Source organism: Mixophyes fleayi, chromosome 9 (assembly GCF_038048845.1).
Source record: "Mixophyes fleayi isolate aMixFle1 chromosome 9, aMixFle1.hap1, whole genome shotgun sequence".
In the NCBI taxonomy this organism is placed as follows: domain Eukaryota; kingdom Metazoa; phylum Chordata; class Amphibia; order Anura; family Limnodynastidae; genus Mixophyes; species Mixophyes fleayi.
In genome coordinates, this window is record NC_134410.1 from 93,553,755 (window position 1) to 93,581,636 (window position 27,882).

The window sequence follows — 27,882 nt, forward strand, 5'->3', positions numbered from 1 at the left end:
TGTTGTAGGGTGCTTTATATCCAGTTACTGTGTTCACCGATCACAGGACTCTCATTTTCATCCGTGAAGTCATTGTCTTAATCCTCAACAGACCCCCTGGGCATCCTTCTCTCGTTACAATATAATCCTCACCTATTGCCCCGGGATCAAGAACGGCCAGGCAGATGCTCTGTCACACTTCTTTGACAGTTCAGACCTTTTGGCACCCTCGTAACCTCAGCCTGACATTGCCCCTTGCAGCATTGTGGCACTCACCAGAGCCAAGGTTCAGACCCCTCTTCATGGATGTTCCTTTCTTGAACCTCATTTAAAATCCAAGGCATTACATTGGGTACATTCCTTTCATATCCCTGGTCATTCAGGGGGAAAAAAATACTACTCTGTTGCGTCATCATTTTTGCAGGCCCTCTATCCATTCGGATATTCGCAAACTTATCCCGGCTTGCACCATCTGTGCTCTGTTAGGAACCCCTCCAGCCAGTACAACACCCGGAATCTGCTCCTAAAGTCTGGTGTTCACTGTTACCCCTAGTGGTGGGGACAGACTTGGCCGCAGACAAATGGAGGGTCGTGTGATGTGTACCGACTGTGGAGAACCAAGGAACAGAGAGTAATGGCAGACAGCGTATCCAGAGAACTAGCCGAGGTCAGGGGTCACTTGCTTGATAGAATAGTCAGAAAACACGCCAAGGGTCGGACTCACGAGCAAATCAGCAGTATCCAAGGTTCAAGCCAGAAGGTCAAGGGCACAGGCAGAAGGCAAATCCAAGGTACAGGCAGGGGTCATACACGGTAAACGAAAGTCCAAAGGTTTTCACACCAACAGCACAACAGCAGGCAGCAAACAGGAGTCTGGAAGCTATAACCGGCAGGGAGGCTAAGCCAAAAGTGACCAATCAGAGCCTAGCTCTGAAATTGCCCTCAGCCTATGCCTAAATAATAAACTAGTTAATAATTAGCCCACAGGCTTGTTAGTATCTTGCGTAAGCGCCCGACTGCCTCATAGTGCCGGGACGCAGCGCTGAACAGAATAGCGTCCGACCGTAACATGCTCAACATAAGAACTCTAGATGATTACCTGCTGGGCTTCTCCACCAATTGCCTGTTCCTGATTTACCATTGGAGAGTATCTCTATGGACTTTATCACGGATCTGCCTCTCAATGATGGGTATGACACTATTTGGGTAGTCATAGATAGATTCTCCAAAATTGCTAATTTCGTTTCCCTTGTGTGGCCTGCCTTCGACATCTCAATTAGCCCACATCTTCATTAAAGAGATCTTCAAAATTCATGGGTGTCCTAAAGAAATTGTTTCTGTCTGCTGGGTACAGTTTACCTCCTGCTTCTGGAGGGCCTTTTGTAAAAATAAGGGAATGGACTTAAAATTCTCTTCCAGCTACCGCCCTCAGACCAATGGTCTGACGGAACACGTGAATCAGGACCTTGAGACTTTTCTTCTGATTTTCTCCTCCGATAATCATTGCAACTGGTCCAATTTTCTTCCTTGGGCTAAAGTTTCTCATAATTACCATGTGCATGAGTCCACTGGCTTCTCTCCTTTCTTTACCATTTATGGGACCCATCCCATTTATTCCAGATCCTTTTCCTTGTTCAGCTTCCTCGATTTCTGGTGCGGATTCCCTTCTCCGGGACTTTTCCTTTATCTAGACTCATACTAAGACCAAATTACTGAAATATACTCAGCGCTACAAGTGTTTTGCGGACTGGCGCCGGAGACCTCTTCCAGTTCTCTTTGCTGGGGATAAGGTTTGAATTTCTACCAGAAACTTAAGGCTAAAAGTACCTTCTATGAAACTGGCTCCTCGCTTTTTTAGACCCTTCAGCATTACGCAAGTCATTATTCCCGCTTCCTATAAGCTTGTCTTGCCTCCTTCCCTTAAATGTCACAACACATTTCATATCCTCTGTTAAAACTGCTAGCGCTTAACGAGTTTTTCCAGCTTCCTCCACGACCAGTCTGTATCCAGTCTTCCTCAGGTGAATATGAAACTAGTCGTATCCTGGATGTCCGCAATCTCCATGGTTGTCAACAATTCCTGTTCCATTTGAAGCGCTTTGGCCCTAAAGAGAGATCTTGGGTGGATAAACAAGACTTGCATGCCCCTCGGCTGCTTAAGGAATTCCACAATAAATGTGCGGTCACTGCCCGGAGTAGGGGAAGGGGGGTATACTGTCTGGCGCTGTCCCTCACTCCCTTCAGGACATTCATCTGTCTGAGTTCCCGTCTTGTTGCCAGGCAACCAGATGCGATACTTCCGGCTTCCCCTGCCGGCTGCACTGCGCATGTGCATCCCGTTGCTAAGCAACGAAGCGCTATTGGAAGCTCCAGCGTCGGCGATGACGTCAATCCACGTTGGTGCTAGAGTAATGGGTCCCATACTCCAGCATTCCTGTTGTTTCCTGATAAGTTTCCTGTGTTTGACCTCGGCTTGCCCTGCCCATTCTCTCATCTCTACGTCATTTGGCTTTGGTTTCTGGCTACTCTCCTGGATCCAGCACGTTACCGACCCGACGAGCATTTGACTATTCTTTTGGATTGCCCTCTGTAGCTCCGCTGCCTGCACATTGCTAAGCCGGATTACCAGACCTCTCTACCACCCTCTGTCTTCTGTGTCTCACTGGCGGCTCAGTGGATAGGACCGTAACCTGCGTGTCTCTTGCAATGAAAACCGTACCTCCTTGCGGGGGTCTCTGGAGAATACCAAATGCACGTTAGACTCTGCATTTGAGCTGTGCAAACGCCAGCAGGTACGCCCAGTAATCGTCAGATTGTGACAGTTTGCTGCTTGGTTCTCCTTCAAGATTGTTGTGCGTGGATTTTTAGGAAATAGTAAAAAGGCCAACTACGTGTTCATTGTAAATGAACTATTGGACAACTACAAGAATATGGGTTGTAGAATTTCACTTAAAATTCACTTTTTACATTCCCATTTAGACTTTTTACCTGACAACCTGGGTAATGTAAGGGATTAACAGGGAGAATGTTTTCACCAAGACATTCTGACAATGGAGGCTAGTACCCTGCAATCATGGTAGACTACGGCTGATTCCTTTTTGGAGAAACAAATGAGACACTGTACAAACAGAAAGCATCACTAGCCTATTTCCCAAAAGCAAAGTGACTTTACATTTTATTTTTTATTAAGAAATACATTACAGATAATTTGGATTGTTAAGAGTTCTGAAGTTTAGTTTCTGCAGTTTTTAAGCGTTTCTATAGTTTTATTAGTATTTTATAAATGAATATATGAGAATATTTCAATTCTATAGTGATCAATTGAAATTTTCACATATTATTTTCAGATATAGCTATTACTGCTTTTGTTACTTGTGTGTATCTAATAAATGTGATGTTATAGAGGTAATCTGATTTTACCCCTGAATTCAGCATCCCTAATTAGGCGAAAACACATATTTGAAACTAGTGTTCTATGGCAGATATATTGAGGATTTATTTTTTGTTTGAAAAGGGATTTATCATCTAATAATTTTATTGAACACCTTAATAATAATGTATTTGGTTTGAAATTCACGAGTTCATCAACCATTAGTCACATAAATGTTCTGGAAATTGCCCTGTCTATTAAAGGGAACCAAATTGTTACAGAGACACCATAAACAAACAGATAGTAATATTTTTTTATTATAAAAGCTGTCGTCTAAAATCCTGGAAAATTAATTTTCCAATGGGACAGCTTTTAAGGTTACAGAAAAATTGTATGGCGAACAAAACCTTTCAAAAGCAGTCAGAATGTTTATTGAGATCATTTAAGGATCAAGGTTACCCTGAAAATCTACTAAGAAAAGCATTGGTAGAAGTTAAGGAGGTAGGGCCTGATTTATTAAGGAAAGCTAAGAAAAAAATTGAGTAGGTAGTCTCCTGGACAAAACCATGTTACAATGCAAGGTGTGCAAATTAGTTTTCTATTTTGCACATAAGTTAAATACTGTCTGTTTTTTCATGTAGCACACAAATATCAACTTTAAATTTCAGTGTACAAATAAGCTATCAAGTATTTGTGTGCTACTGTCATGCGCCGGTCTCCAGCAGCGGCTGCCCGGGTGCACTCACCTGTCCTAATCCCGCCGGCTGGTTCTCCCCGTCGGCAGTTCTGCGCATGCGCAGAATTGTCAGCCTTTTTCTCTCCTTGCCTCCCCTGTCATTGGCTAAGTAATTGACAGCCCTATATCTTGCCTCTTGACTCAGGGCTGGTTCTTTCAGTCAGATTCACGTCTATGAACTGGAAGCAGCTCCTGGGTTACTCCTGTCATATCCTTGGGTACTCCTACCTTTCCAGGTTCTGCTAGGCCTCTGCTCCATATGCTCTGTGTGAGCTCACTACCCCTGACTGTACTCCAGCAGCGGCAATTCCGCAGATCCTCCAGCACTCCACTCCTCAGTGGTACTCTGCAGACCATCGCAACACCCCACTCCAGCAGTGGTATTCCGCAGATCTTCCATTTCTCCACTCCTCAGTGGCACTCCGCAGACCTCCACTGTGCCCAGCCACACCTATCATCCCTCAGTGAGAGACTACCGTTAATTCCTTTGCTCTCACTCTCTCAGTTCTCTGGAAACTTCTCTAGGGGGCCGAGACCTGCAGAGTGGAAGCCGCTAAGTCCAAATTCCCTTGCGGGGATCCCTGGTGAATACCTTCCATTCTGGTAGACTCCGCGCCCCTAGGTGAGGTCACACCAATCCCAGCTGAACTGTAAGGATCCCAACTTCTCCTCGTAGGTACCGTCGTAACAGCTACATGAAAAAACTGACAGTATTTAACTTATGTTCAAAATGCAAAACTAATTTGCACCCCTTGCATTGTAACATGGTTTTTGTCCAGGAGACTACTTACTCAATTTTTTACTTAACTTTCCTTAATGAATCAGGCCCGTAGATAGGAACTCACTTTTAGATAGGGGACTAAGGATGAAGGAGGCTGGTAGAAAAAATGAGGATGTAGCTAAAAAAGTGAATTTTTGCAAGTCAATATAATTCTTATTCAGGACAGACTAAGAAGTCCTTAATAAAAAAACTTTGATCACTTGGAACATGACGAGATGTTGAAGGTCTCTATCCATAAGGTGGTGTTTAAAAGAGTTGTCACATTAAAAAATAAGCTGGTGCCTATTTTATTTAGAAGAGGAAATCCAGTAGCTATGTATGTCCAGCCAAAAGGAGAAACTGAAATGTTGTTTTAAATGTAATAAGAGTTTCTGTGTTACTTGCTCATTTGCACAACATAAAAACACATTTTTGTTCTATTGTCTCAAAGGAGAAATGCAATATTAAAGAGTTTTTAAATTGACAATCAATATTTGTTATTTACATAATAGATTGCATATGCTTTATTAATAATGAAAGAAGTAAAGAATATACTGCAGAGACTGTAGGGTTTAATATGGCCTTCATCTCCCTATCCAATAAGCAGTACTATGAGATCCGAAAGAAAAAAAAATCATTTTAAAATAGGATGCTTTTTTGAAAATTAATCTACAAAAAGAACCAGAAGTGATTCTTTTTTTTTTAAAAAAAAGTGACTAATTTGAAGAATATTTTAGTACCAAGTTTCTTTCATCATAAAAAAGTTGTTATTAATAGAGAACCAAACATAATAAATTGGATTCCAGAGAACTATCAATGTGGCAAAAATTGAACTGCATCACATGTAGAAGGAAAGTGAATAAGGCTGCTGAGTGTGTTACATATGTTTAAAAGTATAGTTGTCAATTACAATACATGGGTAGGCAGCTTAAAAAAATGGTAACAATAGATTCACTGAGTACATAAGAAACATTATAAAGAAAACCATAGTGTGTCTAGACACTGAGATGCTTCATAACCGATTTGACACAATTGAAAGTATATGGGATAGAGCAGGCGCGGGCTGGCAGATTTAAGCCCGGGGGGCGCACAGGCGGCCGCATCACATGTCATGTGATGCGGCCGCGGGTCAAAATCAGGTGATTTTCCATCCCAGGGGCAGCAGGTCCTAACAGCGCTGAAACTGAGCGGCCCAGGGGGACCGATGCCCCCCTGTCCCCCGTGCCAGCCTGCCCCTGGGATAGAGTATATTAAGACAAGGGTAAAAGTTGGAAATATATTTAGATACCTATGTATACAGGAAGCCTACTAGATTAATGAGTTAAATATGTCTATACCCAGATGGCTTAAATAGATCTAAATGGAGTTATCTAAATCATGAAATGCCCTTCTTTGCTCTGGATATACAGTGTTTTATATGAAGAAGAAATATAAAATTAAATTTATCAACCTGTTTTATATAGAGGGTTGAGATGAACATGATTTTCTATTCATTCAACCTGTGTATGTCATTATAGGCAATAATAAGAGGTTCTATTAAAACTACAACATAAATTAGACAATAATAATATAATAATTTTTGCCCTTTTGATTAGATATGATGTTACAGATAAGAAGCATTCGATTTTTGGTTTTTTAGGTATTGTTCTACAAGTTACATATAGTAACATATAGTTGATGAGGTTGAAAAAAAGACACCAGTCCATCCAGTTCAACCTATTTTGGATCTCCTGCAATCCCTCACTTATATTTCAAATTGATGCAGATTAAGTAACCACCAATCTGCTTCAATCGGGAAAAAATCCCTCCAGATCCAATATCCCTATTTTTTCCCTCTATCTACTACTATCCTTCATTATAATTAACGGTCGTATTCCTGGAAACACTTTTCCGCTAAAAAATTGTCTAACCCTTTCATAAACATATTTATTAAATCTGCCATCAAAGTCTTCCCTGGCAGTGAATTTCATATCTTGACTGCCCTTACTGTAAAGAATCCCTTCCTTAGCTGATTGTGAAGCTTTCTCTCCTCTAAACTTAGGGGTTGACTGTGTGTCCTGTGTATAGTTCTTCGGATAAAAAGTTCCCATGAAAGTCCTCTGTATTGACCCTTAATGTATTTGTACATAGTAATCATATCTCCTCTTAGATACCTCTTTTCTAAAATAAACATGCCTAAACTGGCTAACCTTTCCTCATAACTTAATGACTCCATACCCTTTATCAATTTTGTAGCCCTACTCTGAACCCTTTCTAGCTCCAAAATATCTTTTTTAAAGAGTGGTGCCCAGAACAGTACTCCATATTCAAGATGAGGTCTTACCAACGATTTATACAGTGGCAAAATTACACTGTCTTCCCCTGCATAGATGCTCATTTTTATGCATGCCAATACTTTATTTGTCCTTGCAGATGCTGCTTGACATTGAGCACTATTGCTAAGTCTACTGTCTACGAGCACTCTCAAATCCTTTTCCATTATAGATTCCCCTAAATTAATCCCATTTAATTTATAGATTTATAATTTGTTTTTGATCCCTAAATGCATAACCTTATATTTATCTATGTTAAACCTCATATTCCATTTGGCAGCCCAATCCTTCAGTTTATTTAAGTCCCTCTGTAGAGAAGCTACATCTTGCTCTGATTTTATTACCTTACAGAGTTTAGTGTCATCTGGAAAAATGGAAATTTTACTCTCTAAACCAGGCCTGTCCAACCTGCGGCCCTCCAGATGTTGTGAAACTACAAGCCCCAGCATGCTTTGCCGGTAGACAACCAGTTGATAGCTGGAAGGGCATGCTGGGACTTGTAGTTTCACAACACCTGGAGGGCCGCAGGTTGGACATGCCTGCTCTAAACCATCACTAAGGTCATTAATAAATATATTAAGAAGGAGCGGCCCCTGTACGGAATGTTGAGGTACTCCAGTTAAAACTTTTGACCAATTTGAAAATGTTCCATTTATCACAACTCTCTGTTCCCTTTTCTCTAACCAGTTTTCGATCCAAGTACAAATGTTTTTTCCTAGACCCAGTTCTCTTATTTTGTAAACCAACCTCTTGTGTGGCACTGTATCAAAGACCTTTGCAAAATCTAAGTAGACCACGCCTACTGTGCTGCCCTGGTCTAAGTTCCCACTAGCTTCCTCGTAGAAACTAATTAGATTAGTTGACATGACCTATCCCTCACAAATCCATGCTGATTCCCACTAATAATCTTATAGCGTACCAAGTAATCCTGAATACTATCCCTTAATATACCTTCCTGTAGTTTCCCCATTATTGATGTCAGGCTTACAGGTCTATAATTCCCCGGTTGTGATCCCGTTCCCTTTTTAAACATTGGCACCTCATCTGCTATTCGCCAGTCCCTTGGGACTGAGCCTGATGAGATTAAATCTTGAAAATTAAGATTAGCGGTCTAAATATTTCTGAGATTAGCTCCATTAGAACCCTTGGGTGTATGCCATCTGGACCTGGAGCTTTATTTATCTTAGTATTCTTCAGTCGCATTTGGACTTTGTCAGCCAAGTATTAATTAATGGTAATGTTTTATTTCCCTTTTTATGTATTGCTGTATTATTCCTACCATTTGTTCCTCTCTAGTAAACACTTAAGAAAAGAAAGTGTTTAATACCCCTGCTTTTTCCTTCGTATAATTTATCAATTCACCCATCTCACTTCTTAGGGGTCCTATATTATCTTTTTTAATCCTTTTGCCCTTTATATACTTAAAAAAACTTTTGGGAGTTTGTCTTACTTGCAACTTGTTTTTCATTTTCTAATTTAGTCAATCTAATTTCCTTTTTGCATGTTTTAATACATTCCTTGTAAATACGGAAGGACTCCTTAGACCCTTCAGATTTAAACTTAAACAATTTAAATGCAGGCTTCTTCCTTTGCTTTTCTTTCCTTACCCTTTTTATTTAGCCACATTGGTTTAGACTTAATTCTTTTACATTTATTTCCCTTAGGAATGAACTTATACGTGTATGTTTCCAACAACATTTTAAAGACAGTCCATTTTTCCTCCTTATTTTTTCCTCCAAAAACTTTGTCCCAGTCTGTGCACTTTGTAAACTCCTTTAGCATATTAAAATTTGCCTTTCTAAACTTTAAAGTCCTAGTTGATCCCTTATACCGTTGCTTCTGGAAACTAATTTCAAATAAGACTGTATTATGATCACTGTTTCCTACTGTTTTTCTTCACAAAATCCTGAGTGAGACTGCAACAGAAAATCCTCATTTTCAAACGAGAAGAAATTTTTCGGCTACTGCTACAGAAGGTCAGTCGACCTTGGAAGGAAGGAGTGTTGAAGAAGCAGGAAGATTCGACACCTCAGGAGTTCGCCTAGAGGGTGCAGAAGCATTGATTGCTGCTATGCTATAAAAATGCCTATTACTGCACAGCATTTGGCAGTTCAAGAATAAAAGAACATCTATTCTTTTCCCCAATTGGCTGGGTGGACTTGGAACCCAGAAAACTACGCCCCCCATTTGAAATGCAGCCACATGAAGTTTTCAGGATTCTTTTAGGAGACTCATGCTCATCTAATTGGACTATAAGAAACTGTCTACTCAACTGTTTATTTATCATTGTTTTTATTTTTGTTTTCTAGTGATTTTTTGGTCTTAGATATTGTTATTTTTATCCCTTGTTTGGCGCCTGTCAGCAAATATATATCTTGTCTGTTTATATGTTAGGTACTGGTGTGACCTATTTTTGCTACAAGCTTCCTTTCAGCTTGATCATTTGTTGCGCCTTTGGACTTAGGTACTCCTTTGTTACTGTTTCCCAAGTGTTCCCTTGCTTGAATATTTGTATTATGTCTACATTATTTGTTATTACTAGGTCCAGTATAGTCCAGTATACTTATACTATTAATGAATAATATGCTATAGCCTATGTTTGGCTACTTTTATTGAATGTTTGCAAGTTGACTGAAGTGGACAATTGAGAGAAACAAAATATTGGATATACCAGATTTACGATAATTCCTAGACATTAACTTATAACATTAAAAGCAAATTTACAAATGTTTAATTATGCTGAGTATATACATTTATATATTTTTGATGATAACATATTTCAAGTGGAGAACCCATTGATTGCTCTGGTTTTGTAAGTGTAAAACCATAAATTTATATATATTTATATTAATTTAAATTTGGCATTTATTTATGTATCTAATTTATACTTTTTATTTTTTTGTTTCTCTTCTCCATAGTTTTTTGGAGAAAATACATTTAGGAAATTAATATCGGTCAGTCCTTCAATTAGTCTAATTATACAGGTGTGCATATTTTGTTTATTTAAGCAGCGTGATTTTTTAGTCAGGAAAACTGATCCCTTGGAAGACGTTATATCAAAGTATAACAAAATAAGTAAGTGAATTGGTGAAAACCAAATAAAAGACTATAATAATGTGATACTGGTTACATCATGGAAAAGTCCTCAGTGACAGCTTACATTGCTATAGTTTATGAGTTTTGGGAACTATTAGTTTCATCTGGAAATTGAGTGTCAGCTGATACAAAGAATATTCTATTGTTTTCCAGAGAATTCAAAATGTGTCCAACATTATCAACTTTATAATCATTGTGGATCTAAAATGACTTTGTACCATGGTACAAGTCTAAGGTACTTTGTAGGTTGTCCACTTTGCGGTATTATTTTAAAAAGCTGACTTTCGTTTTTTGGGAAACTGCTGAATTCCAATTTCATTGTGGAACTAATTTGGTTCCTGAAGGTGGTCACCAAATTAGATATGCTTCCAATATATGTTGCTGAGTGCCACTCACTTGATACTGAATTGTGCACAGGTGCAGCTATCAAAAATATTTGAATGAGGACAGTTCACCTTCAAAACTGTAATTGCTGTTTATTCATAGATGTATGCCTAATGAAAGCTTTTAATACATTTTATGCTCTTCCTCTAATGCCTGCTCCCCTCCTGTCCTTCTATATTTTTTGGGGTTCCTAAAAGTTCTGTTCTTGACCCATTACTTTTCTCTCTTTACACTTCCTCTCTTGGTCAAATCATCCACTCCTTTGGTCTCCAATACCATCTCTATGCCAGTAGACACTCTAATCTACCTTTCTTCCCCTGACCTCTCACCCTCTTTCCTCTCCTGTTTGTCTGACTGCTTCGCTACCATCTCCACCTGGATAGCTGGACGCAACCTAAAGATCAACATATCCAAAATTGGTGCTTTCAGCAAGAGGCTGTAAAATAAGTATAATTTCAGAAAACAAGCAACACACTACAATAATTGAAAATGAGCTGGTTATCAGTGCAAAACTATATTTCATTTAAATTCTTACCTGGAATGAAACCATTTATATGTCCATTTATTGTATGCAGCTGGTCATCTTCTAATTTCTTTGAATAGTGACTGTGACCTATGTGTAGAGAAACATATTTTTCAAAATGAATTGCATATTTTAAACTGATTACTTAGCAGGCATAACTTGAAAACCCACATCACGTTTCAGTGTACATCTTACACTAACTTTGAACTAACTTAAGCCAGTAGATGAATGCAGCTCTGACAGTTGAATAAAGCAATTGTCTGCTATGAGGGAACACTGTAATTGAAGATGACCACAGGATAATACACCACAGAGTATTTGCCTGTGCTCAGCAGCAGACAGTGTTCCATTTGTTCAATTTGTCCTTTTTGAATTCCCATTTAAACTTTACTTAGCTTGTAGCTTTTGCAACATGCCACATTTCACACTGAGAATGAAAAAATGTCTATGCCACCTTTTTTAATAAATAGATAAGTGTAGCAAACTTAATATTAGCATAAGCACATTAATATAAAATCTACACACCCCGATATCCCCAGGACACAAATATAAGCCAGCGCTCGGTATGTCCCATATTATACATGGTACCAGCTGCATGGTAATATAAATGCCCATATATGTATACAACACAAAAAGACAGTTGTTGTCAGCGCTCATCCTTAACACTGCATATCTGTGTGTATCTAACAAAATGAAAACAAGGGCACCTCATTATATGCAGGTCCTATGCAAACCTATATGCTTTAAACACTGCTTTTCTCACCTCTACATATTCTTGCTGGCAGTGTGTTGCCTATGTTTGAAAGAAGGCCAGGCTGACATAAGCAAGGAGAGTACAGAAATGGCTGCCACATTCTTCTCATCTTGTTTCAGACAGTCAGCAAGTTATGCAAAATTAAAAATCTGTGCTCACTGTTCATTCTGAGATATAAATGTGCAGGATAGCAGCTAATGTCTAGAGGTGTCTAAACTCTTTTCAACTTCATCTATGCAGGAAAAAATTTGTGCTGCACCATGTAGAGTAATTATACCAAGTATACAAAGTATATATTATGCTACTATATATAGGTGAAGACAATCTGTTCCAAAACCAGATCTTGATAATTCTTCTGTGTGTGTCTATATGGACATGGAAGTTTAACCTACTAGGCATTCTATTGTCCAATAATGCAATCCTTATTGTCCACATCAAAATTCTTTATCCGTAAGAGTATCTTTTAAAATTAATATCAATCTAATAGTCTATTTTAAAAACAGTTGCAAGTGATTGGATTCCAGTTCTCAATGTCCAATATTCACATCTACATGCACAGATTAGGAGCTCCAACACTTGCCCAGGAAGAAAAAATCCTCAGAAATAAGGATAATTACACTTTACTCCAAATCACGTGGCTTATATCCTGAGGATGATGAATATTTACACTGGGATTTGTGATGTGATCTTATATCGCTCCATGGTTCCTCTGTGTCTCAGTGAATGTGTGTACAAATGTAATGGGTGGATTATATTAAGCTTGTCTTCTGGTCCAATGGACTTTTCACCTGTGCTTATTCCATGTATCATTTACATGCTTTCAGTAAATATGCAGTAAAGGAATGGGCAGCACAGTCACCCAATCAATGACAGGCGGCAGTTGTGGGGACCAATGGAGGAACAGGTTTGCAGGAGTGGGCGGGAGGGAGAAAGTAAAAAAGAAAATAAAGGGCTATGCGCTCACCTCTTAATGGTTGCAGGAGCTGCAGCAGGACTAGGGATCCCTCCCTAGGCATACAATAGAACAGTGGAAAATTCCTCTGCGCTCACTGTCTTGATACTCAGTACTAATATATTATGCACGGTCTGGAGCAATACAGTACCCAAACTAGTTGATTAGATCACAAAAAGGGATAAATGACATATGCTAATTTGAGATATAGAGGTGTATCAATAAATGTATATATAAGAAAAATGCAATAAAATCATAAAAAGTTGATATAAAATAAAATCAATTATTTATGGCTTGAACCAATGTATATATGGAAACAATAGTGCATTCAAATGGATCATAGCCAGCATAAAACATATCCCATAATCAGAAATAACGTGTTAAAAGATAAATTAATAAAGCGATTAAATGAAGCTTCAAAGCCAAAGCATATGCTGTGGATGGTCTAACCGTACAAGCAAAAGTTCTTAATGGTAGGAGGTGATGTGCCACACTCGATCAGAGTGTAAACAGGATTATGAAAACAAATGTCAATGAGTGGATATTCTGAGATGAATCGTTGATGATAATGTGGTAACCTGTATATATCAGGATGACCTAAGCCGTGAGGATACAATGTCCGCGGATAGAGGAGCCTAATTATTTATATTAAATGCAGTCCAAGTGTCCATAAGAATAATGTCACACCGGACTGAGACCAATACTTGCGTTTGCTGTCGGAGACTGATTGCAATGGTGTCCGGTTCGGGAGGTAGTGCGGCAAGCCGGTCCTAGGGGTATGCAGGAAGAAGAGGTAGTAGCGGGTGATCAATTCCGCTACTATGGATGGTAGAGGTTCCGTTCCACATGAGGTGCGCAAACGTGCTTCCGGTCCTGACTTCCGGGTGGGAGGGAGAAAGTCCCATTTGACAAGCTGTGAACAAACCGAGGAGGACAGCAAGCTCCATGCTCCGCCCACTTTTAAAAGGGGGTGTGGCCGTAAGGCAGCGGGGCCTACCGGTGGTTTTACCGGTATCCCGGTGGGCCAGTCCAACCCTGGCTACATGCCAATTTTCAGGGGAAAAAATGACAAATTTGGTATAGTCTAAATTACCATTTTTTCTACTTCCTGTTTTGCAAAAAAATTAAAAATTACGTATTTGGAATAGTTTTGGGAAAACATAATTCAGTGTACATGACAGTTTAAGACTAATTGTTGTTTTTGTTTAAGCTGAGTGCCTTTGGGAGGTGACATTTTTGACAATATTATAGTTTTTTTTTACAATTTGACAAAATCTGCCCATTTTAAAGATAAGGGATTTCACAGTGTTGTGCAAATCAAATAGGTGTGTACAGGATGTACTCAGAGTGGCTTCACTTGAGAAGAAAAATATGGCTGACTTTTCCCCCGCATAAATGTAAAACATAAATGAGACATATTCGCTGGCTATAGAGGTGAAGATTAGTGTTTTGAGTCTGCATCTCACCGTTGCCCTTTGGAATATCCATATACCCGGAGTGGTGTTCAAGAGGCCCCAACTGCCTTTCCAATAAGTGGACCCAGTGCAGTACATCTACTGGCTACATCTAAGCCCTCACCTATATCGCCTGCTTAGCTTCCATTGGCACTGCTGGCCCACAGTAGTCCTCACATATATAAGCTTGTTTTTGATTGATTTATTGTGAGTGCACATTCTATATGATTTGCTAATTAAAATATCTGTTTTTGAAATACTACACCATATGGTACATTATCTTGTTTCCCCATATCTGATGAGTGGAGGAGAGGTTTTGTGACTGGTGTATGACTGAGGAACAGACATACAGATGTGCTGATTATGCAGACTTTCGGAGAAACATACGTGGAAGAGGTGTTTTTGTGGACTCACTTGACATACCATACATATACAATACTGTTGTTTGCGCCAATTGTTTATTGTTGTATATCTTATATATATATATATATATATATATATATATATATATATATATATATATATATTGCACTACTAGCTATTAGTTATTATGCAACACATTTCAGGAACTGTCAAGTTTACGCAGCAGATATTAGATCTTTTGTCACATTTACCTAGTGACAAAATCTCCAACTACCACAAATTTCATTTCAATCCTGACTGATAAATTCAACAGTAAATCATTCCAGGACAGCAGAAGTCATTTTGCTTGTGTTAGCTAAGGTCTTCGTCTCAAGCTACCCTTTGTCTCAAATGTCCATTGTTATGAGGTGTGGCTTAGATCTGGTTTGTAAACAGAAAAATGTCTGAGTCACTGTTAAAATAGGTAGCTATCAGCCCAAGTGAATTAGCTAGATCAACAGGTAGTCTTTTGGTAATTACTAATTACTGGTTAATTACTAATGAATTGGTTATTACTGTGCAATGTTCCTCCAAAGTAATATACTGGCAGATATAGAAGTGGCAAATGTATTAATATGTATCATTATAAATGTTATTGTATCAAAATATATCACAGGCTCAGATTGTATAATGCTGCAGATACAATGTTTCGAATATCTTAATGTTTCACATAAGCGTGAAGTGTAATTTCCTGATGTAATATTGTAACCCTTTGTTTAGTGTACCCAGACAAATAGCTAATTCAGTCAAGCCATTCCATTACATAATCAAGGTAACAGATACAGTATGTCTAACGGTTAAATAGTTTAAGTGTCCACTGATAGACCCCTGCTGAAAGGGAAAGGGTTGAGACACTTGACCCTACTCCCTGTGTAAACAGTCAGGAATATAAGGCGAGCAGAATGTCAATATAGGCTGTGCTAGCTTAGAGGATCCTGGTGTAGAATACATCATCAAAAAAGACCCTAGGCCAGGCATTGCAGTGCCGCCGGAGGAAACCTTATCACAACAGGGTCTGTGTGAGCCAGTAGCCTAGACTGGAGGATACAGGACTGTCTAGCTAAATGGTAGTGGTAATACTGTGGGAGGATATGATTCTGAAAGACATTAAAATTATTAATTTGGAGTGATGACTGCAAGAGGCTGCCACATGCTTCCATTTACCCTGTACCTTGTGAACGTCTTATGGTGTTGTGCTGTCATAATAATACCTTATTTTGGATATATTCTGGTCTACCCAAGTGAGTTGAATCCCATGGAGGGTAAACACCATGCCAGCTATGGGTGGTTTCCTCACACCTTATAGCACAGCTTAACTCTGATATCATATTATTTGCTAGGCTTATATGTAATAGATTGAATCATATTATATCCAATATAGTCAATCCAGATCAGGCAAGTTTTGTGAAAGGTATATTAGCCCAAGATAATATAGGAGAGTTAACAATATTGTACATCTCACATAACTAAGTCTAATCCCCTACTTCATTATAACTAGTAGCAGAAAAAAGCATTTGGCAGACTCCACTAGGGATGTATGACCAGAGTTCTTACTAAATTCAGGTTCTCAGATGATTCTTATTCTATACAAAGGCCCCTCAGCCAAATAATTTAATAGTAGATTCACTGTGAGGAAACCAAGGGTCAGACTAATGGACTTTTATAGCCCTGGTCCCGCTCCACAACTCCTTTTATACTTTGATTAGAGTGGTGCCTCCAAGTTCAGGATTTTGGGTGCTACTAGTGCCCATGTTATCCAGCTTTTCATGTGATTTGCAGTTGTATCATGAGTGTTGCTGTATATTGTGAATATATTGTGTGCCAATGGTGGGGGGAGCAGGGTACTTTTTTTTTTTTAAAAAAAAAACAACTTACATGATCGTGGCGCCAGTGCCATTCCTCCCTCCTCCGTGCTTTGTTCGCACTGAATGTTGGGCGTGACGTGATGACATCACACCGGACATTCAGTGAGGAGCAGAGATGACTCAGCAAGCAAGAAAGAAGTGAAAAGAGAAGAAAAGAGATGGAAGAAGCCAATAGGAAGGTAAGTAAAGGAAAGGAGGCAAGGAGAGGAAAGCAGCATGTCACAGAGTGATGAAGGGGGGTAGAAAGGCACAGAGTGATAAAGAGAAGGGAGCAGAAAGACACAGAGTGATGAAGGGGTGGGAGCAGGATGGCACAGAGTGATGAAGAGGGGAGCAGAATGGCACAGAGGGATGAGGGGAGAGAAGGATGGCACAGAGGGATGAGGGGAGAGAAGGATGGCACAGAGTGATGAAGGGGGAGCAAGATGGCACAGAGTGAAGAGGGGATAAGGATGGCACAGAGTGATGAAGGGGGTAACCAGGATGGCACAGAGTGATGAAGTGGGGGATAAGGATGGCACAGAGTAATGAAGGAGGGAAGCAAGATGGCACAAAGTGATAAAGGGGGAGCAGAAAGGCACAGAATGATTAGGAGGGGAGCAGAATGGCACAGAGTGATAAAGTCGGAGCAGGATGGCACAGAGTGATGACAGGGGGGACAAGGATGGCACAGAGTGATGAAGGGGGGAGCAAGATGGCACAAAGTGATGAAGGGGGGAGCAGAAAGGCACAGAATGATAAAGGGGGAGCATGATGGCACAGAGTGATGAAGGGGGAACAAGATGGAACAGATTGATGAAGTGGGGGATATGGATGGCACAGAGTAATGTAGGGGGTGAGCAGAATGGCACAAAATGATGAAAGGGAAGCAGGATGGCACAGAGTGATGAAGGGGTGGGAACAGGATGGCACAGTGTGATGAAGGGGGGAGCAGGATGGCACAGAGAGATGAAGGGGGCCAGGTTAAGGGTGGAAAAGCAGCATGGAGGGTGCAGTGTGATCATAAGGAGCCACAGCGTGGTGATTATGAAGGGGCACATAAATGTGTGTGTGATGGCACAGGGGGCTTGTGGCAATGTAATGTGTGTGATGGCACATGGGGCTTATGGCAATGTAGTGTGTGTGATGGCACAGGGGTTTTGTGGCAATGTAGTGTGTGTATGTGTGATGGCACAGGGGGCTTGCGGCAATGTAAAGTGTGTGTAGTAGGTGGTGGCTAATTAATGGGTGCTCTTTTGTTTGTGGGGTGATGGTGGGGCAACTTAATTTAGTAGTGGGGACTATTAATTTTAGATAGGGTGGTTTGGTAAACATAAAAGGAAGAAGTTAAGTTAATGTTAGGTAGTAAATAAGCTCTAGAGAGAAGAAAATGTGATGCAACTGGGAGAGGCGCTTGTCAGCACAGTTTGAGGTACTCATGTGCTAGGGCTGCTAAGCAGTAATCTAAGCTCCATTAGTACTGTGTGCCTTTGGTGACAGTGCTTTTTGTGAGCTAACATCCCAAGTCAGGAGACATGGGCTGTTATCAGTGTTAAATCGCAGAAGGACCGCATGATGTATTAAGAGATGCTGCCAAGGACCTTACCATCACATACCCAGAGACACTGAACTAAAATCCCAAAAGAACGCACAGAAAAAAGTATTCAATTATTGTCACCTGTTGATAATAAAGTTATTAAAGAAAAATATTAAAAGGAAAAGAAGTTTTTTGTTCCCCCATATTTTTCCCAATAAAATACTTAAATATTTATCAGGATGTTCTTAACATCTACGGCTAGATTTACTAACAGGTGTGTTTGGCGGTGTGTTTGATCCGCCATGCATTGCCGCGTTTTTCCGGCGGTTTTGCAGGTCAAACAGCCGTATTAACTAACGGGCGATTTTAAGCTTCAAGATGAATCCGCCGTCGATGTAACGGCGGTATGTAAGCCTCCAAGCCGCCGGCGGCTTTGAAAGAAACATGGCGCTTTTGCTTTAAAACGCGGCGGTTTCGTGTTATGGCGGGTTTTTTGAAAAATTCATCATTATCATACAGTGTTACTATTGGCTACTTTCTGTGTCAGGAGATTTGACATCCCAAGCACTATATAAATCACAGGGTTTCCACATTTTCTTTGATAGGGTTTTGAGGAGTATAGAGAAAGGAGCTTGGAGGTATTTGTATTGTGAGTGAGGTGTTTTGGAGGGTTGTTGTGCTGCGATTTCTGATTGGAGTGTGAGTAGTCCTGTGTTTTTCTACAGTGTTGTGGCTTTATTTTATCATTTAATTTCTGAATTGTGTGTTAGTGCACAATATTGTTCCCTGTTATGAGATTATTTTAGGGAATCTTGCAGCCCGTACTCCGCTAAGGCGGCGCCACCAATTGTTGGCGAACATATGCCAGGCCGTTAATGCAGTGGGACCATTAAAGCGGTCAATGGCTCACTGCCGCAAACGCTTTTCCGACATAAAGCGTAGACTCAAAGAAAAAATGGCTGAGGAAAGGAAGGCAGCAAGAGAAACAGGTGGTGGACCAGCACTTTGTGTGGAATATACCACGTATGAGGAGGAGCTGCGGCAGATACTGCCCCGTGAAATTGTAGAGGGGGTTAATGTCCAGGACACAGATGCACCTTCTTTTGGACAACCAGCTGGTGAGTTGTTTGCAATTTTTACTAAAACTGTTTTGCAAGTACACATGCATTTTTTTGACATTTTTAAATGTATTTGAAAAGCACATTATCAAAGTACACTGTATACATGTTTAAACATACTTGCCAACTCTCCCGGATTTAAACGTACTTGCCAACTCTCCTGGCATTTCTCCCGCATCCCAGGTTTCACCGAGAATCGCGTCATTTGATGCGATTCTCGGTGATTCACGCCATTTTGGAGGGCGGGAGGGGGCGAGGCCAATAGCGTCATTTTGGATGGATATGTGGGGGCGGGGCCAAAATACCACGATTAGCCCCGCCCCGCCCCCTCCCGCCCTCCAGTCACGCCCCCTCTGTTGGCAAGTATGTGTTTAAATGATTGTCACTGCTAATACAGTGTCTGCTTTTTCTAACATATCCAGAATCGCCTGTAAGAGACTCCACTCAGAGTCCAAAGTCTACTCCTCCACCTTCTGTCAGGGATTCTGCACCTGAAGAACAAGCAGGTACGTGTAGCCTGTTTGGGGGAGAAAAAATGTTGTTCGTATATTTTTTTTTATCAAAATGTTGGTGTAAATGTTATATTGCTTGTTTTATATACGGTTTGCAAAAACAGCTTCATGTACTACACAGAGGGAAAACTAAAATAGTAATAGCTTACCCCAAATCACTGTCTTGCTACATTTTGCTACCAGCACCATCAAAGTTTGCATTAAAAATAATTTGCATTTATATCCCATCACTCTAACACATAGGCTAAATGAGATTTTATTCCAAAAACAGATGGGTAGCATCCTTAAGCAGGTTGCATAGGACAACTAATCAGGAAGATAGATATTGTTAAACATTCTGTAGTTGTAAAAGGTTATTTTTTTTTGTTCAGTGTCCAGAATGCAATTTAGAAACATGTTAGTTCCTATATACTTACCTTGGTTATTTCACCACAGGAACCTCAGCATCTCTGCAAGGCCAGCGCCAGTCTGGGCAGATGTCACCTCCTGACGACACACAGGAAGACACAGTCATCACTTTAGAGATGGTAGATGTCCCCGTGTCTATTGGCCAGGAACAAGCAACTGGCCCTGCGGAACAGTCATCGGAGCAACAAGCTGCACCTCCTCAGCTGGATACAGGGCGAGAAATGGCCCATTCCATTGCTAATTTCCAGGTCCTGCAGTCTCAGTTTATGGACACTCAAACGAGACATATGTCTCATATTGTTGGACATTTGAGGCATTCCTACCACAATACTAACCTCATTCCTTCTACATTAAATCGCATAGCTGCAGCTATTGAGCAATCCAATGTCAGCATGATTCAAATGACTGGTGGTGTGGAGGCCTTTCACACCACAGTAAGGGAGGTCAATGCCAACGTGAATCGTATGGCTGCCCAAATTCACCAGGACATAATGGTATAGTTACCTTTGCCAGTGTCCTCTACTGAAACCAGTTTGGCTAGTACACCAGTTCGCTCTGTGCAAAGAACTCCGCCAAGGAGAGGTATTCGCACAAGGGGGGCCGAGGAAGAGGAGAGAGTGTCACCCGAACCTCTGATGTACCTGCCAAAAGGCGCAGATAGGCTAATGTGTGTGGTTGTAACCAACAACCTGTAAAATAATTTGTTTATATTTTGTAAATCTTCTTATTTTTGGAGTTCAGAAAAATGTTGCACTATTTACAGTCTGTTACACTTCTCTTACGTGTACCCTGCACACATCGAGTGTGTACATTGTGGGGGATGCAAAATTCAACTATACTTGAACTTCTGTACCAATAAATGTTGTTTAACTTAAACACCAAAAATCTGTCTGTCCTGCCTGTAAAACAGTATTATACTGAATGTAAAAAAAATTTGCACTATTGGTAATTACGCATTGCCACCTGTCTGACACTGATTATTAAAAGTTGCACATGAGCAGAACTCACTACCCTTTGCTCAGAAAAAACAAAGAAATATGGGTTATTTTTACACATTACACCTTTAAAAAAACCCAAAAAAAACACAACTTTGCAAAATGAAAAAAATAAATAAAAAATTATGTTCACACTGGCAAAATAGCTCAAAGAGCATGCTGTTAGAGCAATCTCGCCGCTCACAACCAGCTCTTTTATTTTGGTCGTGTGAATGGCGCTTTTCCGGCGGTTTTACAAACCCCTCCATAGTAAATCCGGCTGTTTGTATGTTAAACATTGTTCAAATCGTGATGGCGGTTTGTAAAGTAGTGGTTTCGGAAAAAGTAATTTCCGGTTTAACCTTTAGTAAATCCGGCGATGGCTAAACCGCCGACAAACTAGTCGAAAATCGGCTGTTTGAGCAACACGTTTGTTAGTAAATCTAGCCCATAGAATGCATAAAAATTGGGTTATACACAGAAAGAAACGAACACCGCTGGTAAAGTTGGTCCCTTACCCCATTCCAGATGGATATGAGCATGTAGAAAAAACAGATATCAAGTCCAAAAGATCAGGTAGACGGCTTGTTTAATCCACAGACTCCTAGGAGTTGAAGCAGGTTCAAACCATCTGGCGTGTGTTCACCTTTTAGTACCCGCCGCTTGCCAATGCGTTTCAATTAAGGTAATCTTTATCAAGGCAATGGGATAACAACAAACATAACAGTATTTAAAGTCCTTTCTTCCAATCACAAGGGAACAAAATTTGCATATAGTTCCCATGGTGATGTAATCGGACATCCAGAGTTCCTTTTAACCTAGACCTATGTTAAACATTCGGTCAATAAGACTAAACCATAACTAATTATCTTGAAGACTTGGATCATATTACATCCTACAAATAGTACAAATATTGACACACCAAGTCTTATTACATAGTAGCAGGTTGGAAAATGAAACAGTACAGCTAGCATTATTTTATAAATAGCTGCAACATGCAAAAAAACGACAATAAACTTCTATTGTAAAAACATGAGCAAATATAAATCAAATAATAAATCAAAAGATCCTCAAATGGACAAATGATAAAAAATGGAATACACTCACAACAAAATGAAACTATATTCTATACAGTAATAATATCCTCCACTATTTATATCTCTACCGACAATCTATTGTATAGGGATGTCTAAAACCAGCAAGAGGAAAAATACATATAAACAAAATCTGGGATATGTATCTGTAAACCACCACAGTTTTAATACAGGAAATCTCCTATTTTTACTCATTAACCCTTCATATCTCCTCCTATATCTAAAAATGTGAAAGGGTATCAGCGATAATAGAGGAAAAACAGAATAAAAGATTGGTCATGGAAGAATACAACAAAATTAGATGGAAGACATATCGAGGAATCTGTATATTCAATAGATAAAAAAATTCTTCTCCTAGAACAACAAACCCTTTTATTATAGATCAAAATTCATCAAATGGGACCTATTCTTAATATGAGGAATAAATGAATTATAAAAACCACTTTATCTCAAAATCTGAGTTGAGACCATTTGGTGCTAGGGAACCCATTGAATATATCAAGGTCATTTCTGCTTTGGCCAATTCCATATTTGAATCCTTCTTTCTCCAATCACCGCAAACCTTTTTTAATTCACAGAACTATTTTATAGATGAAATATCACATTTTATTTTATAGACTAAACCTGTGGTATTGGATTTCACTTGCACCCATTTGGTAACCTTAGATTTCACATTTTTGCATGCTACACAAGAGCAGCATCTGAAGAAAACTTTTCTTTTATTTAAATCCTTTGTAGGTTTGGAAATTACAATTTTTACTAAAATATCTTTAAGCGTAGATGCTCTCCTATATCTAAAAAGTGGACATTTTGGTATCACATCCTCCAATTCGGGATCTCTTCTATTAAAGTAATTCTATCGTTTTCAAATAAGCATTGCATAGGCTATTGTATTGTGTTTCTAACGCACAAAGTGATTTTTTTTTTTAGCAGATGTAAATAGTCAACAATTCAATACATAATTATATTATGATACAATACAGTACAGCCAATACCAAAAGATACATACATACCACTGCTATCGCATGCGCTCACTGCGCTAACCACGGGCACCCCTGGACAGTGATTCACCTTTGAATACTGTGATCAGTGAAGTCTGAGAGCTGGGTGCACAGCTATGATCATATATATACACAGTCAGTGTTACAGAGAACAATGCAAATGACATGGCTTGCTTCTATAGGTCCAGACATCAGATGGGTCAAGGCTAAACAGGTCATAGGCTGATTCAATCTAAGGAATCCAAAGGTGGGGGTCGTCTCTCCAGGGGATGGGCTCCTTTCTTCCCGCCAATGCTCCAGTTACAATTAGCATTTCATAGCCAACATCATACAAAGGTTTATTCCCTAATATCAATAACTAAAGTATGCAATGTGCGATCTCTTCGCCGACTGCACCGGACAGCTGATGATGATTAGGGTTTCAATATGATACTAGGCATGATACCTTTCCTATGACCTGAACCTTGAATATCACTGAAGTGTACATATAATCATTTTATATATATATATATATATATATATATATATATATATATATATATATATATATATATAGACTAATAATAAACCAAATACTATCTGCTCATAAATTACAGTGTAACGGAACCAATATGAATATGAATTATATAAATAACTAAATGTTGTAATGCGAGTGTGTGCGTGCGTATTTTACCGTGCGATCGCACCATGCCACGTGTTACGTGGCGACAGATCGCAATCGCACGGCAAAACAATATTAACCAATATACTTTCGTTCATCCATTTATACGACTTCGACACTTCTTAGAATAGGCCAATATTTCCTCAGAACTTTTTCTACATCCTTGTAGTAAGTATTATATTTGGTAATGAACGGTACTCCCAAATTCTTCTCTTGGTTGTTGTTTGCCGCATTTTGGCTAAATTTGGGAAGAAGGAGATATTCCCTCTCCATTCCTTGTACTTTCTCAATGATATGATCCAGATAGTTATCCTTATATCCTTTCTCAATAAATTGTTTTTTTAAGATTTTGGGCTTGTTCTTTATACATTTCTACCCTAGTGCAGTTTCGTCTGACTCTCTGAAACTGCCCTACAGGGATATTCTCAAGCCACCTCTCATAATGATTATTGTCCATTGGGATAAATTAATTTGAATAGGTGGGTTTATTATAATTTTTGGTAAGTAGTTTCCCCTCTTCCATATAAATATACAAGTCCAAAATATGTACTTTCTGTTTACTTACATCGAAGGTCAACTGAATGTTGTAACCATTAGAATTCAATTTATTGAAGAAACTGGTCAATGAGAAATCATCACCTTGCCAAATAAAGAAAATATTGTCAATATAACGATACCAGAAAACCAGATTCGCCCTTTGCATGGGGTAATTCAAAATGTAGACATCTTCCCACCACCTCATGAACATGTTGGTATAGCTGGGGGCAAATCTGGTTCCCATGGCCATTCCCATCAATTGTAAATAAAAATCCCCAGAATACCAGAAATTATTCCTTATTAAAAGGTGTATTCCCTCCAAAATGAAGTCCTTTTCTCCTTCTTCCATCATAAATTGATTTAAAAAATATTTAACTGCTTCCATACCTTGGTCAGGATTGATAATAGTAGAAAGCGAACTGACATCAGCTGTCACAAACATATATACTTCTTTCCTTGGTATGTTTTGTAAATTGTTAAGTATATCTATAGTATATTTTAAACAGGATTTAATTGACTTAATAAAATTTTGGAGATGGTGATCTAAATAATGGGATAAGTTTAAGGTGATAGACTCTGAACCGGCAACGATAGGTCTGCCTGGTGGGAATAGAGGGTTTTTGTGAATTTTGGGAAGGGTAATAATATAATACTGTAATTGAAGGATTCGAGATAACTATATACTCCTTTATTTCTTTTCAGCTGATTCTTCTTTCCATATATTGATCTAGTATGATGTTAAGTTTATCCAATACCTCTTTTGATGGATCTCCTTTTAAGATTTTATATATATTATTATCTTTCAATTGTCTCATAATCTCTTCATGATATGTATCCTTATCTTGCATCACCAGACTACCCCCAATGTCCGCTAGCTTGATAACGATATACTTATTCTCTCTTAGATTTTTCAAAACTTCCCGTTTCTTTTTATTCATGTTTAGCCCTTTTTTATTCTTCCTCAATTTATTCTTTTTCAGATAATCTTTTACTAACTTCTCAAAGGTTTCTACGATGGGACCCTTACAAGTAGGAAAAAAGGTGGATTTCAGTTTGAATATATTATCTCCATTTCCCGATGTTATATCTTTAACATTCCTTTTATAGAACTTTTTAAAGGTTAATTTCCTGACAAGTTTGTGGAGAAACACAAACATGTCGAAACTGTCAGGTTTACTTGATGGAGCAAATTTAAGACCCTTTTCAAGACATGGTTCTTCATCTTTAGACAAAGGATGTTTACTGAGGTTATAAATTCTTGCTCCTTCTTTTGAAGATGAATCACAAATTGTCCCGGGCACTAGGAGTCTTTACCCAGGGATCACCAGGTGATAGGCTTACCAGAGCAATATAGGTGGTATTATGGTACTCTGGTAGCAGGGTGATCACGGAACAGAAAATAGCAGATGATGAGATGCTCAGGAAAGTCTATGACTAGCAGCACTGGTAATATGGAGGTAATAATACACGAGGAACTGTATGGACAAGGACACGTGAAGGTAGTCAGTGGTCTGCGATAGCAAGTTGTACCACTGCTATAGTGAGGAGGAATGTCCAACAGAAACGAGGAGGTGATGAGAGTCAGCGGTCTGCGGATAGCAAGTTGTACCGCTGTCTTGAGTGAAGGAATGGAATCCAAGTGGAGGTATCCGGGGAGTCAGTGGTCTGCGTTAGCAAGTTGTACCACTGCTATGTGAAAGGATACTGGAACAAGTGACACAGGGAACAGGGATCAGTGGTCTGCCTCTAGCAAGTTGTACCACTGAATATATATGTGAGGAGGAGCACGGGGAGAGACTGCAACACAGGAGATACACGGGCACCTTAAACTTGATCCACAATAATATGCACAATATATAAATGACTGAACAGCACTGCAATAATAGAAAGTGTCTTGAGGTAATCCGGCACAAGATAACACAGTCAATGATGGCAGTAGACTCAGCGGATAACAACTCCAGAGAAGAACCAACACAGTCCAGCAAGATATGCAATACACCAGCACAGTCAATGAGAAGTATGCATACCGTGGTTCAGAAGCAGGCTGTCAGGCAGGAGTGCAGAGATACCTGAACGGCAGGAGGCCGGCAGGAAGCGAAGTCCCTGGATGGGTGAAGCGGTAGTCAAGTAGGTGCAGCGCACAGGTAGGTAGACCAGCAGGGAAACGAATACACAGGAATCAGTAGAGTGTGGAACTGGACTCCTGGAGGACCCTGAAGAATAGCGATGGTCTAGCTGGAAGGTAAGTAGTGAGACACGAATCCAATGCTGACAGGCGGGTAGAGACCAGCGGGAACACAGGAAAGCATGGAGAGTGGATCAGCAGTTGAAGGACGAGTAGAGATGAGGAGAAGCGGCAGCAGAGCTCTGCGGACACACGGAGGTAGCCAATAGCAACCAGCAGGTGCAGTAACGATGGCACACGGGAGAGCAGAGTTGAGCTGGTACTGATGATCACGGAGAGTAGCGGATAGCAATAGTAGTGGCAGTCTCGAGGAAACACGGGAGAGTTGAGATGAGCTGAAGACTGAAGCGCACAGAGGCAGCGGATAGGAATCAGCCAGCAGTCACGATGAAACACAGACGAGTTGCAGGTTGCAGACTGTAGTGCACGGAGGCAGCGGATAGGAATCAGCTAACAGTCATGATGGAACACAGACGAGTTGCAGGTTGAGGACTGTAGTGCACGGAGGCAGCGGATAGGAATCAGCTAACAGTCACGATGATGCACAGGTGAGTAGATGTAGATTGAAGACTGTAGTGCACGGAGGCAGCGGATAGGAATCAGCTAACAGTCACAATGATATATGATAGAGTTGAAGTGGCTTGAAGACTGTAGTGCACGGAGGCAGCGGATAGGAATCAGCTAACAGTCACGATGATACACAGGAAGGTAGAAGTGGTATGGGAACCACAGTAGTAGAAGTGGTTTGGAAACCACAGAGGTAGAAGTGGTTTGGAAACTACAGGAATCAGCAGCGCTGAATACACGAGGAAACACAGGAACACCTTCAGAGGCTCATGGGGAATGAGACCCCAAGATCAGGCCACGTGGTATTGACCACAGGTGCTTAATATAGGGAGTGTTGCCTGATCTGCCAATTAAGTTAAAGGAACATACACTGAAGGGTTAGAAATGGCTGCGCATGCGCAGACCCTCAGGATGGCGGACAGCCACGGTTCCTAAATGTCCGGGAAGAAGCACTCACAGTCCGGTGAGTGACACAAATATTCTCAGATATTTCTCTCTTGTTTTTATTGAAGTCTTTTGTCACACGCCGGTCCCATAGCTAGGTGCTGGCATTGTGACTTGCCCTTTAAGAACTATGTTGGTGCTTGCTTTCGCTTCAGAGTCTCTACCTGTCCATAGATGTTTCTCGTTATGTTGATTGGGACCTCCTTCTGAAGCCTATTGGTCCTAGAGGACTATTTCAAGCTCCCGTAATCATGGACTCATTGCCTGATCTTCGTGTT

General features: G+C 40.0%; 1 protein-coding gene across 3 annotated transcripts in view; it reads right to left on the bottom strand.

Annotated features, from left to right (window-relative positions):
• F8 (coagulation factor VIII) overlaps positions 1-27,882 on the bottom strand; it is a 515,303-nt gene that overhangs the window by 408,387 nt on the left and 79,034 nt on the right. For all 3 annotated transcript variants that reach the window (XM_075184684.1, XM_075184685.1, XM_075184683.1), the window contains exon 6: positions 11,173-11,250. In XM_075184684.1, coding sequence (XP_075040785.1) covers positions 11,173-11,250 — 78 coding nt within the window. The remainder of the gene's footprint in view (positions 1-11,172; positions 11,251-27,882) is intronic.